At 32.4% G+C, this 17,222-nt stretch overlaps 2 protein-coding genes across 2 annotated transcripts; both read right to left on the reverse strand.

Moving 5' to 3' along the window:
- Positions 1–1,535: 1,535 nt before the first annotated feature.
- Positions 1,536–2,474, reverse strand: LOC128201189 (histone-lysine N-methyltransferase SETMAR-like). Its single transcript, XM_052897386.1, has one exon. It carries the CDS (start codon positions 2,472–2,474, stop codon positions 1,536–1,538), a length of 939 nt encoding a protein of 312 aa, XP_052753346.1.
- A 298-nt stretch (positions 2,475–2,772) lies between these two features.
- LOC113520776 (ubiquitin conjugation factor E4 A) lies at positions 2,773–17,008 on the reverse strand. Its single transcript, XM_052897284.1, has 16 exons — positions 16,184–17,008; positions 15,959–16,090; positions 15,237–15,400; positions 14,541–14,720; positions 14,020–14,172; positions 13,652–13,820; positions 12,767–12,905; positions 12,011–12,205; positions 11,217–11,387; positions 8,938–9,061; positions 8,442–8,587; positions 7,461–7,610; positions 6,904–7,147; positions 6,331–6,493; positions 5,980–6,184; positions 2,773–4,768 (listed from the first exon to the last, which is right to left on the reverse strand). Exons 1-16 carry the CDS (start codon positions 16,815–16,817, stop codon positions 4,618–4,620), a joined length of 3,120 nt encoding a protein of 1,039 aa, XP_052753244.1. The 5' UTR covers positions 16,818–17,008; the 3' UTR covers positions 2,773–4,617.
- Between the last annotated feature and the right edge of the window lie 214 nt (positions 17,009–17,222).

The raw sequence follows: 17,222 nt of genomic DNA on the forward strand, positions 1-17,222 counted from the left end.
GTGATGGCGTCAGTTTTTTGGGATGCTAAGGATGTTATCATTGTGGACTGCCTTGCAAAAAGTGAAACTATAAACTCGGCTTATTACTGCACCCTTTTACGTCGTTTGCGTGAAACAATCAAAGAGAAAAGGCCAGGATTACTTAGCAAGAAAGTGTTGTTCCATCAGGATAATGCATGCGTTCACACGTCTGTTGAATCTATGGCTCAAATTCGTGATTGTGGCTTTGAATTACTGCCCCATTCCGCCTATTCCCCTGATTTGGCACCTTCAGACTTTCATTTATTCCCAGACCTAAAAAAACACCTTGGAGGTAAAAAATTTTCATCAAATGAGGAGGTCAAAGCTGCGGTGGGTGACGTTTTTTAGAGGCCTTATTTTATGACTGGCATACAGGCGTTGGAAACCAGATGGAAGAAGTGTATTAAGTGGAGATTACGTGAAAAAATAAAATTACTTTTGTTTGTATTTTATATTATTTTCTTGCTGAGACCGCAAACTTTTCAATCCATCCTCGTATTAGTAATCGTTACGCGAACACTTCGTAATTATTGCACATGTACTTAATATAGGAAATTGGTAGTAGCACTTGCATTAAGCAATGCTGGGATTAGGATCAGTATTAAAAAAAAAAGGACTAGGATTTTGGTTACCTACACTAGTTAATATTAGTCAGCAAGTTCAGTTAATGTTCATATAATTATAGTATTTAAGTTTTGTCTTAATAATGGTAATCAGCCATTTTTTATTTTATTATTTTTTGTTTTTACATTGACAAGGGCTGCTGGGATGCATATCGCCTGCCATGTATGTTTGTTTGTTACCTAGTAGCACCTTAACGATTCAAGCAATCACTATGAAGTTTGGTATACGTATACTATATGGGATGGAGTAGGATATTGACTACTTATTATCCTGACTAGTAAATATATCCCAGTTAAAGGACGAAGTCACGGATAAATGATAGCCTAATATAATTTTGAAATAGAAATCTATCTAGCAGTGGACGAATAATGGCTGAATTGAAGATAATGGTGAATATTAAAAAGAGGTTAAATTTGTGAATTTGGATGTTCGGAGTAATCTCCGATACTACTGCTTTGATTTTAAAAATTATTTAATTTTTAGAAATTATATTATCCCTAAGTGCTATAAAAACAAATAGCTAAATCATTTAGTGAAATCTCGTGGATAAATTTTATTTTTTATCTGATGATAATTGATGTAGTTGGTCAGAAAATAATGCATAAAGTAACACAACAATAATAAAGTAGTACAATTATTTATTTCCATTTTTTTTAATCATAGGTTTTAGTGTCGGTCTTGAATGACTGCACATTGCGTATGTGGATCCGCCAGCGCTTCAAATAAATACTCGACACACAAACGAGTGTGCACACAAAACAGAGCACTACGCTGGTGGATTTGCATACGCGATGCGTCGTCACTTACATTTACACTTAGTTTATTATACGAGAGTCAAACTGAAAGTCCTTAGAAAATAAAAAACTGATTAAATTAGCAAGTTTTTACCTTTATTTTATCTTTTCAAAATAGTGTCCATTCACGTCAATACATCGCTGCATTCGATAGAACCACTGAGAAAAGCACTTTGCCCACTCGTCCTTAGGGATTTCTTCGGCGGCCTTCCGAAACGTAGCCACAGCTTCCTCGGCGTCCATAAAACGTTTTCCTCGAAGTTTTTCTTTTATTTTTCGGAATAAATAAATATCGCAAGGTGCGAGGTCGGGGCTATAAGGCGGATGACCCAGTAGTTCTACGTCTGAGGTCACCAAATAATCGATCGTTTGTCTGGCGGTGTGCGACGAAGCATTATCGTGGTGAAGGAGGATCCTACTGCGAGTTCGTTTCTCACGCACTTTTTCCAAAACACGTGGCAAACAATTGTTACTGTACCACTCTGCAGTAACTGTTTTTCGATCCTCTAAAACAATTGTCGCGTAATGACCTGTCCTTCCAAAGAACGAGGCCACCATCTTTTTTCCTACGCTTCGATCTCTCATTTTAGTTGGCAACTCCTCGGAAGGAAACACCCACTGAGCTGACTGTCTTTTAGTTTCGGGATCATAACAGTAAATCCAGCTTTCGTCTCCCGTAACTATGTCAAACACAGAATTTGAGTTACCTTCGTTAAATCTTTCATGCATTTCATTACACCAATCAACACGACGGAGTTTTTGAGCCTCGGTCAAATTATGAGGTATCCACCGGGCACAAAGCTTCCTGACCGCCAAATGTTCATGAAGAATTTTGTGCACTTGACTCATACCAATCCCTAAGCTTGCCCGGATCTGCTGATAGGTCACTCTTTTGTCAGTCTCTATCATATGCCGCACAACACTGATGTTATCTTCAGTCGTCGCCGTAGAAGGCCGTCCCTCATGCACATCATCGGTGAGATTAGTGTTCCCACGTTTAAACTCATTAAATAGTGGAAAGAGACGGGGCGTCATCGTGAAAGGCCAATCGTAGTCTATTATAACTTTCTTGTTGACTTAGATGACATCGAAAGTCATAAAAAATCATCACACGAAAATTTTCTCATGTTAAGTTCATGATAACGTTACACAGACTATTTTTAATTTGCCGACAAACCGTAAAACAAATGACAAACGAATAAATTAATACTCAGTACTATTCGTAGAATTCCATTTTCAAAATTTTAACAATTTTTATTTATGCTTTCAAGTAGCCAGTTCTAAAAATTTTCAGTGTAGCCCTCGTATATATAAGAAAAATGAAATAAGTATACTGTGTACACAAGATATTTATTTGAACATGAACAAAAATGAAAATAAAATTGTATTAACTATACAAAATAGTTTGCACCTCAATTAAATGATATGTACTAAAATTTTACCAATGTAAAATAATCTACACCATACAAGAAATAATATTTTATATTAGTTATATACATCAAATCAACCATTATTAACAGTAGGTATGCTTAACGAATCAACGACGATTTTATAAACCAAAAATATATTAATATTTCATTTATTTAACATTTTCCATAAAAAAAGAACCTTCAAACATTGTACATTCAATATTCTAGGCCATTTCATTCAAACTTTTGATATAAATGTGTTAATTTTGAAAGGAAACACAAGCAACAAAATAATTATTCCTATTTGGTTAAATAAAAATGTAGTAATTTAGAATTACAATAAAGTAATTTAAAATCGTGCACATCTTTAATTTATGACGTGATTCAACATTCAATTATAAAAAATTGCACCACATATTTTGTGGATAAACATTATAGAATGAATATATGACTATTTAGATATACTTACTGTCACTGAATTATAATGTACTAATAGTATTATAACAATGCGTTTTGTTATATCAGTCATCATTGATGAAGACGAAATATTTGTTATATATACAATGATATTTTAGTTTACTAGAGAATATAATATAGAGACCCACATCATATATTTTATTATTCGCGGTACTATTTTCAGACAGTATATATGAAATATAGGAATTATTAGACGATTATAATAAAGGAAATCTGTAGTGCTAAATGGATTGCATAATACTTAAAATATAATATGCTGTGTAATTTTAACTCTGGTAAATCGAGTGTGCCTAGCACAGATTGCAGTACAGGCTGAGGTAAATTAATATCACCTTGCAAAGAAATGCCCATCCATAATTGTAAAAATAAGAGGATGAGGTAGGTCATAGACAACCTGGATATTAAATGTCCAAGATATAAGGGAGCGAAGACAATGGCGTCACAACACTGCAACTGAGACGAGAGAAAAATTGTTATTCCTGTCTGTAGAGTGAAAGTCAGTATAATTGAGGATTATTTTAAGAAAAATAACAAACAATTTCAATTGTTACAAAATTAATACAGGAACAATAGGATTAAATACTAATAATCTAAAAATCTAAAATTAAGAAGCTCCTCATTTTTCCTCATAAATGACTTAATATTATGCAAATAGCTATAAAAACAGATATCATTTCTTTGCTATGGGATATATTTGACGTAATATTAAATGATGTGCGATATATGCAACCCAAGCTTCCAATAGTTGTCTTTACTTAACATAAAATTAAATCACAGATGAATCATGTAATATCATCGTTTTAACAGGCAGAAGACAAATCGTGTCGCGAATATTTGTCTCTTTTATATACATATATATTACGTCAAATTGTTACAATATATCTGTATAGTTCGAGTTGTAATAATAAATCATAACTAAGGAAATAGAAAATTAAAATTTTTCCCTCTATACAGTCACGATTTATAATTATTGTGGCATAGACAAATTGTAACAAATTATATGAAGTCAAGTTTTGACCGTCCAAATTCGACGACCGACACAAGTACTATCCTGTATTACGTAGACATGATAATATTATAAAATACCATAGAAAATTGCGTTTGCTTATATGGTGCCCATAAAAAACTACTTTTGTAAAAATTTATTAGTTTACTATATTTGGATTGACATTTTAAGACTACGATCATTATGAAATCTAATAATTAATTAAACTAAACCTAGCTGTCTAATTTGCTTCCAATATACAAAGTCTTTTAAAATTACAAAGCTTAATGATTTAACTTAATCTGTGTTAATCATTACTGGTCTGATTTTGAGCAATTTTTTGCTTTTTTTCTGCAATCCATGCTTGGATTTTTTCTTTCAACTCGGTGTTGGATTTCACCTGGTCCATGGAAAGTGGCGATCGGTTGAATGGATCTGACTGGTCACTTAAAAGGTGTCTGAAAGAAAGAATAATAATTTATATATTATAGCTATACCTATACGACATATCATATATATATATATATATATATATATATATATATATATATATATATATATATATATATATATATATATATATATATATATATATATCTCAATATTATTTATCTACTGTATTTGTGTAGGATTTCATCTGTATGAAATTGAATTGTTAGGTAATCACTTCAAAATATAAACAGGGGCAAAAATATCAGATGCGTAAGATTAGACCATGACATTATGTGTATTTTATAATACACATAATGTCATGGTCTAATGTATGTGTAGTTATCATCGTTTTATGACGCAAGAGGCACACTAGTAGTCAGGAGTGGCGAAGCCTGAGGTATATTCTGTGATATGTATTTTAAAGGTGATGGTGACCACTTTTCATCAAATGGGTTTTAAGTTTTTTTTTATAATAACATGACATGTAACAATACTGTCCTGAGTGAACTCGAAAACAAATTGTTGTCGTTTAACGTCCTATAAAAAGTTCTAATGTAGTTGAATTGTTTAGCAGCGTGATTGAGTAATTGCTGTGTGGTCCAGCCATAGAATGTACAATCCCTTCCTTTCCCGTAGGTGTCGTAAGAGGCAGCTAAGTTAACTTATGGTCGAGGTATGGGCAGCAGCTTCCTCTTTAAACATCGGCAAAGTTTAATTGCGATTACCAATTTGCCCACCAAGCATGGCAACTACAGGCAAAACCTCCTGATAGGGGGAGGCCTATGCTCAGTAGTAGACACTTAACGGCTGGTGTGGTATGGATATGGTGATTGAGTAAAAGACATCTTTGTACGTTACTAATTATATTTTTTTAAGTCATGTGACATTTGAGTGACACATGATTCTCAATATATTTAGCAAATTAGCATAATAATGTATGATGTTTCCTAGTAACGCGTAATACGATGTTCATCTTATATCTATTCTATTTTCACTTCTATATGCCTTGCGGGGTATGCAGAAAGAACAAATCGCCAAAGGATTCTATCCATACATACATTTACTTTTATATACATGTTGTATCAAGCTTGTATTCACCTTTCTCATCTTGCATTGTTTAAAGATGGATGTATGTAGAGCAATATGTTTTGCAATACATAGACAAGAGTTTTGTTAATTGGGTGATGATTAAATTACATCTCCGCTTGTACTATCGGTAGCTATAGGCCAAACGTACCTGGCAATAGTAGTCCGATCGACAGTGGTGCGTGAGCTAGGCAAGATGACGGGGTCTAGCATGATCGTGCTCATGATGGGGTCAAGGAACTCATCGGGAGCGTTTGCTAATATCTCCTCGTCCCGCTGCCGTTGTTCAGCTAGTTGGCTCACCCGGGAGGCCACGTCTTGTAGTGACCCAATCAAACTACCGCCTCCAATGCGAACTACAATAAATAATAATAAATTATCTCACTACCTACAGGATTTCAGCTGTCTACTGGTAATATTGATTATCCTAGTAAAAAAAAAAATAATATATTAAAAAAATATGATTTCTCATTGCCCATAATTTTTTTTAATGCACTCTTACCTAGCACTGCTTCAGCCAAGGTGAACAGCTGTGGGGAGTATGAACGCCCGTCATCAGAGACGGCTGCACAGAATCGCTCGTTATTGCCCAGTTCTACATACATGCGGCAGATATCCAAAACAGTGCTCGCTGGATCGAATTCGTACTCTTTCATGTCTTTAACCTGTTTTTAACAGTTAATAAAAAGCTGTTTTTTTTTTTAAGAATACATGTTTTTACAAAATTAATATGGAACATGGATTAAGAGGAGTTTAAATCCTAAAATAATATACACTTTGTTGTATCGGCCTAATGACGATGGATTGAAACCCAAGCAAATTCTCTTTCTCGCATTTTTGTGGGAATTTCAGAAAATTCTTCCTTAGTGCATGTCTACAAAATGAAAGAAACGTACATTTCAAATTTTAATATTTATAACGCCAGCGGTTTGGAGTGTGCGTTAATAAATCACTCAGTCAGACAATTAGGGAAAGTATTTGCATATAGTACATTGATATTATAACTCAATACTAAATTAATGTGGAACTAAGTGCAAATATTCTGAATATTATCATATTCTACGAATATACAAACCTTAAAGTTTTTTTTATTAGGGCCCACCAAGTGTAAAAGGAAATAATTGAGCATAGAAGCGATGCGTTCTACCAGGGTTGGATGGCAGAAAACATAGGGCGCATGTGCGGTCAGGCGCACTAGTGTACGGATAGTGTCGCGTCCAAGGATGTTGTCAAAGCGCGCCAACATGCCTATGTGTGACAAATTGCCCAAGTTTTGTTCGCGTTCTTGTGCGGGTAAGTTCGTCCAAGCGCCAGACTCTCTGGAAGATAAGAAATACGAGAGAGTGAATTGGAGAGTTACGAAATAAGCTTTATAAAAATAATAATACGATTCACTTTGCATAAATCACCGATAAATGTATGGGTAAATCAAAATATATTGGTCGTCTTTATAATCTAGTATAATTTTTGTAGTAATATTCATACGCTTTCTTACAAATTTTGTAAAAGTAAAATTTTGAGAAATATTTGGACATTAAGTGCTTAATCACGCACAGATGGTGGAACATGAACATTTGTTATTTGTTAATTAAAAAATTATGAAAATATAAAATATTGAAGTTAATGACATACTGAGCTGTCTGCATGGTGCGTATTTGGGCCATATTTCCGAGTGCTTCATCCAAAAGAAATATAGCGTCATTCATTAGAAGGTTAACGAAACGTAGAAAGATTGGTGGGTGAACTGCCTCCATATTAGCCTCTGCTTCTCGGGCCAGCCGCCTGAAACAGATAAAGTTTATTTGAATATAAAGTATATATATTTCTTTTTTATTTGATCCAAGTACCTAAGGAGTGTATGAAAAATATTAGAATTATTTGTTGTTTTCAGTTATTACTAAAAATGTTATGCAAAATAATGCTCCTATAATTTCTGTTTATTCCTATGAACGTTCCTGTTTCCTATGTATATTCAACAAAATGTACATTTATATATTCATTTATATTTTATTGAATTACTTAAAGAATAATACAAAAAATATATGTATTACATTTATAAAGTACAAAAGGTGGTTTTATCGCTGAAGCAATCTCTTCCAGACATTCTTTACATTATCAAATTTAAGGATAATAAAAAGATTTTGTTGTTATTAAGGGAAGCATGTGGTTATTTGTTGTCTGTGTGGTATTCAAGTGAGACTACAATAAATGTGACCACTTCTATTCATCCTCTGGAAAAGCCAAAGAAAACCAACATCATGCTATTAATGTATAAAGTGGTAATAGTAAACTAATAGGATTTTTCCCTAGACCTGTGCCCAGTGGTGGGATGTTAATAAGTGATATAGTTATATGGGAATATTAATACCCATTAGTGAGATGTTAACGAATACAGTAACAGAAACCATATCTCATTATCATTAAGTTATAGTTTGTGTTCTATCAATTGGCACTTTGAATTTAATATAAAAAGTCTACATTTATTATTTTTTATACTACATTATATACTACATTTATTATTATTTATTATTATTTTAGAGATTCTAAATACTAGAACATACTGATGATGATAAAATATTTTTTCCCAAATGGTTTTTGATATTGTGCACTTACGTGAAAGCTTCTCTATGCTCTTCTAAACCCCATAAAAAGTCCATAACAAGATACATAGGGCGACGATAGTTGAATTTTTGTTCAAATTGCACACTTTGACCAGTCATTTCAATGCCGACGAACACGTCTAGTAGACAAGGCACCAACTGCAAAAAAAAAAAAAGGTAGGCAGCAATTAACATGACAGGTAATGAATATGTATAATAATAAATGTTTTTTTGGTAATGAATAAATAAAAAAAAAAAACAAACTAATTCTAAACATTCACTTATAGAAAGCTACGTAATCAGCATGTAACATGGGCGGTTATTTATTTTAAAAAAAGTGTATGAAGTAAGGGCGCAATTAATGTTACATATATAATTATACAAATTCCTTAATGTTACAACTTATACAGAATTGCACTAAGTTAATTTGGAAAATTAGCCAGAAACTCAGTTTATTTTAAATTTTTGTTGGCAGCATTGACTGATAATAACTTAAATTCAAAGGATACCTGTAATCGATGTGGATGTTCCTTGAATAATTGTTCTCTGGAGAAAGATGCTAAGCTGGTGAGTGGTTGTTGGTCATCAGGATGGTTGGGCAACATTGCTTCAAGACACTCGGCTAACCTAGCTCTGTGAAATGACCAATTTATGGTTTATGTTTAGGTATAATTTCCTTAATAAGTTGAGAGTTCTGTAAGAGATATTTTGTTTCTTAAAATTATATATATATATATATGTAAGTCAAGAGGAAGAATATTATTAATATAATAAATTGTAATTAGATTTTAATTGTACATAGAAGACAAAGGAGATAAAAAAAAAACCATTAAATTGGATACTATTTAACAGATGTATTTCTGAAGGGCTAACTTAAAATTTAGTATATATTTTATCCTGTTACACTATCTAGAATAGGCTCTCTACTTCCAAAATCGACGAAAACGAAGTTGCGGGCAAAAGATAGTAGTAGATATAGAATAGTTCTAGGTATGTGGATGGATTCATCTCTAAGATGGGGTACACACATAAATGAAATTTGTGAAAAAAGCTATAAATTATTGAACATTCTAAAGGTGCTTGCAGGAAGCTCATGGGGGGTTCATCCAATACATCTGCGTAAACTTTACATTTCGCTCATTAGAAGCCGTATAGATTATGCTAGCTTTCTGTATGCAACTGGCGCCAAAACTCATCTTAATAAATTAAACATTGTACAGAATAATAGAATATGTGGCAGCTTTATTAAAAGCACTCCCATTCATGTAATGGAGACCGAACTTGCTCTCCCTCCCCTGTTTGTGCGTAGGCATTGGCTGGGGTACAAATTTTGGTTGAGAGTGGCTTCTGTCTCCAATAACCAAACCATGCAATCGGTAGTATATATAACTGTAACTATTGGTATAGTAAAACAAAGCCTATCTTAATTATGTACACAATAGCCTTAAAGAGGAGGATATCCACAGAAGTCCTTTACTTGACATGTATAGTTTAAATAGCTGGGTTACATCCATTGATGTGAAGTCCTGTTTGTGTTTAAATGTTAAAGATGTCAACAATGCAAAACGTAATATTAATGGTTCTGTTTTGAAATATACTACGTATATGTTAAAGACGGACTATGAGGAATTTCATAAAATATATACAGATGGATCAAAAGATTCTCGAGGTGTAGGGGCGGCACTATTTGATTCGAAGTTTGGAAAAACTATGTTTTGGAAACTTAATAAAAATATCTGTATAATGAGAGCTGAATTGATAGCAATTACTAAAGCATTGGCATACGCTGTCACCTTAAATATACAAAAAATTGTTATACTGACTGATTCAAAGAGTGCCCTCCACCACTTGGCTCGGTGTGTCTCGGGTACACGAGGTATGCCGATAGCCTATGAGGTCTTAAAGCTGGTATGTATATTACAACAAAGAAATGTAGCCGTAAAACTTCAATGGATACCATCACATATAGGAGTGCCAGGGAATGAAACAGTAGATCAGGCAGCCAAACAGGCTATTGAGGATGGAACAGAAATTGTTTGTAACCCTTATGCAAATGAATTCACTGGTAGAATTAAGAGTGATTGTGTCACGAAATGGAGAAACCACTTTGAAAACTGTTCAGGTTCAAAGGGGATATGGTATAAAACTATACAGCAAATGCCTTCATTAATACCCTGGTTTCAAACAACAAGTCTTTCAAGACCGTATTTAGTGATAGCGTTCAGGATGCGATCTGGTCATGTTCCACTCAACAAATTTTATCATCTTATAGGAATGAAACAATCACCAAATTGTATGTATTGTGACAAAGTGGAAGATCTTCTACATTTGCTGGTGGAATGTGGCCGGAATTGTAACCTGAAACAGCGGATTCTGGGCGATATGCCATTATATAACGGTAATGTCAATGTAATACTGAGTCAACCTGGCAGTCGCAATGCAAGACGGCTATATCTGTGGGTAAAGGTGTCCCTGACGGACTGACAGACTGACTTTCAGACAATCCCTATGAGGCTGGCATAGTCACTCCGGTGTACTAAAGCCTCAACAAAAATTAGAAAAAAAAAAAAAAAAAAGATATAGAATAGTTATAGAGAATGATGCTCATCACAGATTTTACATTAGTATTCCAAATAATTTGTTTTTCTGTCAAAATAAAATAGAGTAATTTAAAAATAAAAAATATATATATTGACCATATCCTGACACAAAACAACACACAGGAGTTTTCATACTAATAAACGTGGGTAAACCTTATAACTGGCGTATAATTAGTTGTTAATATTACCTCAAGTGCGGATTGTATGTTCGACTAGAGTCGCCCATGAAAGTTAGGACGAGGGAGAGAGCAGGACGCAAGAGTCCCGCAATGTCGGCTTCTTCGGTGATCGCACCAACTGTTCGACGAGCCATTGTTATCAGCACTACTATATTTTCTAATACGAATTCTGGAATACATCTGTAGAATATAAGAAAAATTCTCACTAGTTCAATTCTTTTTGCTCATATTATTAAAGTAAAACACAAAACTATATAAAAGTGAAAGAATAAATTACAAAAAAATTGGATATAGCCTAGAGGAGTAAGAGGAACTATTTATTTAGACATACAAGTCTATTTCAATAGAAAAAGATATGCTTATATTATGAATATCCTAATCACGAGTATAATATATATATATATATATATATATATATATATATATATATATATATATATATATTTTTTTTTTTTTTTTTCCATAATTAATAAGGTTTTAAAGTATTTGTAGTCTAGTATTATCTAATTCCTTAAAATTGTTTACTTCATTTCATACTGAATAATTATGTTAAAGCAAATCCTGTGAATACTTTTAATAGGCATGTGCATTAATATTGTATTGTTTTAATGTTTGTTATATGTGTTATAATGCAATATGCTGTTGATGTTCCTATAAATAAATAAATAATTCCTAAAGGAGCAGTTAGAAGCACTGGTGTGTGTGGCAGTGACCGAGCGAGCTTACCATGAATATTTCATTTAATCCAATAGAATTTAATAAGATTGTAAGTAAACTACCGGAATAAATTTGTGGAAATAAACCTCAATGTGTCTGGCGGTGGGGTAGTCACAGGCATGTTGAGGGGCACTAGAGCCACAGGCGCATACGTAGACTGCGGTTGGGGAGCATCCGGCCGCACTGCCACTTGCACCAGCCAAGTACATGTCGTGGCTTGAAGCCGGTTTAAATTCGTCAGCATGTCATTCTCTAGAAGTGCACAGCGCAGGCTTACGAATCTGTTGAACAATACAGTGAATATGACTAATAATTAAATGCACAATATTATTATTATGATATACGCTTAGTCATTCCATTTACAATATACATATGTAGGTGAAAGTAATGATTATAAGTATGTATTCAATTTTGTTTAAAAATCTTTCTTTTTAATTACATTTCATTTTCATGTAATAAAAAATAATAAGATATTGTATACATACAAATAAAATATAAGTACATTCTAATTTAAAAAGTTTTTTTTTTAAATAATTATCAAAATAATAATAATTACATAATTGCCGTGTAGCCCCGGCATAGAATGGACCACCTTTCCTTTCCTGTAGGTGTCGAAAGAAACAACTAAGGGAACTCAATGGCCCCATTGCGGTTTAACCCATCTGCCAAGCGTGGCAAATACTGACTATTACTGAGATCTATGTTCAGCAGTAGACAGTGATTGTAAGATAAATGTACTTTGAAAACAATATAAAAAAGTGGAAAAGCAAAGGTAGAATGTCCGTATAGAAACAGGTCTATCTGGCTTAAAAGGAAAATAAAAGTTAATAATTCTAACTAACTTGCTCATAAGCCTTTGTACACGCTGACGCATCGGTTCCAGCAGGTGGTGTGCGCTAGCAGCCACGTCGGCCATGGCTCGCTGGGCGCGGCCCAACTCCTGACCATACCGGTACAATTTCTCCGCGCACACTCGCACTCCTTATTGGTCATAGTTATAATAATAATTATATATTTACCTACTACCAACTCACAGGGGGGAAAGGGATTGTTAGTGATGAGATTTACCAGCCCCATTGCTAGCAATACACGCTATCAGATCAACGTCCACGTGGTTCCCCTTGGAAACCATAGTGGTAAATTCTTGTTAAATTGGTAACTATTGGCCAACTGACCTGCCTTTATCCTCACTTGTCACCCTTCACACCATTATATACTGATAGCACAGGCGGGGTGGAGTTACCATTCCATCTTCACCCATAAAAAAAACTACCGACTCACACAGGTGTAGTATGGTAGCTTTCAATAAATTCATTTCAATGATAGCGCTGTTGTTATAATGTTAAACAAACTTAATCTCTGAATTAATCCGCAGTGATAGACGAGAAAATAAATATTAACAATTATATTTTTCCATCGTTATTTAGGATATCTATTAAAGTACATTTTTGTCAAGTACACTTTAAAATGGCGTCAATTTTGGTAAGCTTCCTTGTTGAGTTTTATTATTACTTGATTACAAAACATCAACTGCTTCATTTTATACTATTTAGTGATGGTGTAAACTGCTTCATGGTTCATTTGGTCGGGCTGCATTTTTTTGACAAACTACTAAAAACCTCTTAATTATTCTCTCCCTCTCTTAATTTAGATCTACGAAAGTTGATAATTAATTTGCCTAGTATTATATTGATAGGGAATAGAAGCTGGCACACACAGTCACTTACCTAAGTCAATACATTTCTGAGTCATGAAAAAGCATTCTGTGACAAAGTTATATGTATCTGCTGTTGATCTTTTTATTGGTTGACCGTCATCACCTTCTCTTGCCGGCAATAAACATGTTTCACTATGTAAGCAGTCTAAATGGACTGATTTAGCCAAACTTTCTTCTGGCTGTAAGAAATTCAAATGAAATGTTTCTTCAACTGCAATTTACCTAAGTTTTTATTAAAATTCATATTTTCAGGGAGCACAGTAGCGCCCCCACCACAACTGTATCATATCTGATACAGCTGTTGGACATCAGCTTTATTAAAATAATATAACATGCAAAAACTGTTCTTGTATTTTCACAAAATTTTATTTGACTTACAAGTACTGCTCCATATGTTGGGTCAATTTTAAGACACTTAGGATCTTCTGGTGTTGTACAAAAAGGTTGACATAGCTGTAATAACACTGCACCTAAGTTTAACATAAAACCATCCGACACACAGCTCAATGTGGTTGGATTTAGCTCATTAGCCTGTAAAAAAGAACATTGTTAATAATATATATATATATATATATATATATATATATATATATATATATATATATATATATATATATATATATATATATATATATAGTATACTGCTTAAATAAAAATACAATGCTTATAATAATACTAAAAAGTCCATTTGATTTACAAATAATATTGTTTGCATAGATTATGAAAAAAATCCTATAAGTTAATTTAATACTTATGGTCCAATTGTTAATAAAATGTTATTTAAATCGATTTAGCCAATTAAGTGTGATTTACATAATTAAAATTTTCATTTTCTTAATAACCATTGAAATATTAATATTTGTTGGTAGGATAAAAGATACACAAGATAATTTTTCTACCTGCACATTCCATAGTTTTCCTCTAGCCACATTTGTCTTCAAACATTTTCCTATCCAAGATAACAAGCGATTCCTCATGTGAGGGCCACCTTTCAATAAAGTCAAGAATATTTTGTGCATATTGTTTACAAGATGAGAAGATGCATTCCAAATGGATGTTTCAATTAATGATGTAGCTGCCTGAAAATTTTTTTAAAGTATAATACTTTCATAAATATTTTCTTTGTAATATTTTTTGAATCAAGAGCAAATGCAATCTATCTAAATAGACATATATAGATCAAATATGGTGATGGAGTGACTACCTACATAAAAATTACCACTTGAGCGGAACACATTGCTTGAAAAATTTTTTCATCATTAGATCTCAAAACTAGAAACTTTGAGCCTAAAAATTCTTTTTTTTTAATTCCAGTATGACCATTTTTAAGGGAAATACAGCTACTTGAAAAACCTCAAAAATTTGGAATTTTTTTTGATCCCTTAATTTATTCCTCTAGTGTATTACATTATCACATAATAATTGGTGACCATGTATGAGCAGATTAATAAATACAGAAAAGGGAAAATAGGTTTGCTATAATTAGTGTTTTTGTTCATTTCAATGTGAGACAGGTATGATGTAACACATAATTTAAAATGTAGAAAACAAGCATAAAGTGTAAATAACAGACATATAAATTTTTTATTAGTTACCTGATCTAACGGATTATCAAAAAACTCATGAAGAGATGTTGGAGTCTTTGGCAGAACAGAGAGACTAAGCAATGCTCCAATAATAGAATCTTGGTATAGTCTGCCATTTGTTTCGATTTTTGGTTCACATACTTCCATTAATACAGGTGCTAAATTTGTGTTACCTGTAATAAAACATACATTTATATAAACAGTGAACACTATATAAGCAACATCTCTATAAGCAAAATTCTTTATATTTTATTTATTCTACTCAGCTTAGTAAAAGAAATAAGTAAAAATATTTTCCAGATAGTAAAGTATTTTTATACTCCTTTTTTCCCTATGAGCAACTTTTCCCAATAAGATTTTTTTTTATTGAAATTGGTTCAAATGTGTTGCTTATATAGTGTTCACTGTATTATCATTAATCTCTCTATAGCACAGAAAATGTATGAATAGACTTCATCTGGAAAGGAGTATATATGATATTTGTAAATATTTATAAAGAGTTAACAAATTATTCTGTAATTATTGTTAAATACTTTTTATATGTTATTGTGATCATGTAAGGTACTATCTCAGCATAGCACTACAAAAACAATAATTTTAGGTTTTAGTAACTACAATATAAGTATTAATAAATATTAATAAAGGTATTATAAATAATTACTAAATACTACCATATATATAAATACATATGATGATATATATATGACACAGATAAGTAATTATAATCTTACTTGCAAAAAGATGTATTGAAGGCAATATGTAAATGGGCAGATTGATTATGTGAGATTTGTTGACATCTGTGTGAATTCTCTGTAACACAGGTATCATAGTATCACGAAGTTGCTGTTGGGTCTCTTTATCTCCTGTAATATTAATGTGAATCCTTTTAGATAATAAAATCAGCAATGAAACCAAACTGTATTTAATCACATAGGTATAAATAAATAAATTTTTACCATCTGCAACAAATGCATTAACAACATCTAAAAAAAATGTTTGGCTCTGTGGGTCAACATGCTGTAAAAGTTCAACTAATTGTGATGAAAAATCTTGTCCTTCGAATAAAGCTGGCTGCTTGAGTGCTGTTACTGCATTTCTAAATATAAGTTCTTTCATCTTTTGCAAAGCATTTTTAACAACATCTGAAGAACTATGATCATAAGTCTGTAGATTTTGAAAAGAACTAAACAAATATGAAAAAACTTGTTTTTGAATTACATGTTCTCTAAATGTTTTATTTGTTTTAGGTATAACATAGGATTCAATATCAGGTAAAAGTAATCTTTCAAAAAGCGCTTGTTCTAGTGCTTCTAAATCAATGTATATGCGAGGTTTTGTAGCTTCAGCGAGTTCTTCAAGGTACACTAATTGCCTATCTGTTGAGATATACCCATCAATAGCATTAGGGTTGATTGTGAAGTGAAAAACACTTTCTACTATATTGTTTATTATCACATTTTCTTCATCTCCTTGTGATTTATTTGATGACCCTTGTAACTGTGTCGCGCTTTCCGTATATTCGACGCTGTTGGCAGTTTTAACATCTGATACTCCAAGAAGACCAGCGAATGGATTATTCGGTTCGGACATAGTAAAAATTTTAAATATCTACACAATTATGGAAAAGAATTATTGTTTTAATTAATTTAATCACATTATAGGCGAGATAACATCTGGAAATGCAATTTTTAATAAAACTTTAACATTATAATTAAATTTTGTGTTTTCAAAAACTGCTGACTTATCACGAACAATTGATAAAAATGACAAATGCTGACATAAGTGATCACACTACTGACACACGTAATTATATTTTTGCATGACTGTCAAATGTTATTTAATGATATGATGGAATAATTTAAAATAATAAGAAAATCATTAGCAGATATTCACTTATTTTGAAAAAAAAAATCTAAAAATATCACTGAGAAATCTCCAAAACTAAAACTATTAATGTAAATTTTTATTAATTTTTTTATGTTTTTTTCATATAGC

This window comes from Galleria mellonella, unplaced genomic scaffold (assembly GCF_026898425.1).
Source record: "Galleria mellonella isolate WM207_F2 unplaced genomic scaffold, CSIRO_AGI_GalMel_v1 utg36, whole genome shotgun sequence".
Taxonomy (NCBI): Eukaryota; Metazoa; Arthropoda; class Insecta; order Lepidoptera; family Pyralidae; genus Galleria; species Galleria mellonella.

Coding starts and splice junctions, on each gene's coding strand:
- LOC128201189 (XM_052897386.1), bottom strand. CDS start 2,474: ATGACGCCCCGTCTCTTTCCACTATTTAATGAGTTTAAACGTGGGAAC.
- LOC113520776 (XM_052897284.1), bottom strand. CDS start 16,817: ATGTCCGAACCGAATAATCCATTCGCTGGTCTTCTTGGAGTATCAGAT. Junction 14,173..14,540: donor GAAAACTATGGAATGTGCAG/GTAGAAAAATTA, acceptor TCTTTTTTACAG/GCTAATGAGCTAAATCCAAC. Junction 7,611..8,441: donor GAGCATAGAGAAGCTTTCAC/GTAAGTGCACAA, acceptor TATCTGTTTCAG/GCGGCTGGCCCGAGAAGCAG.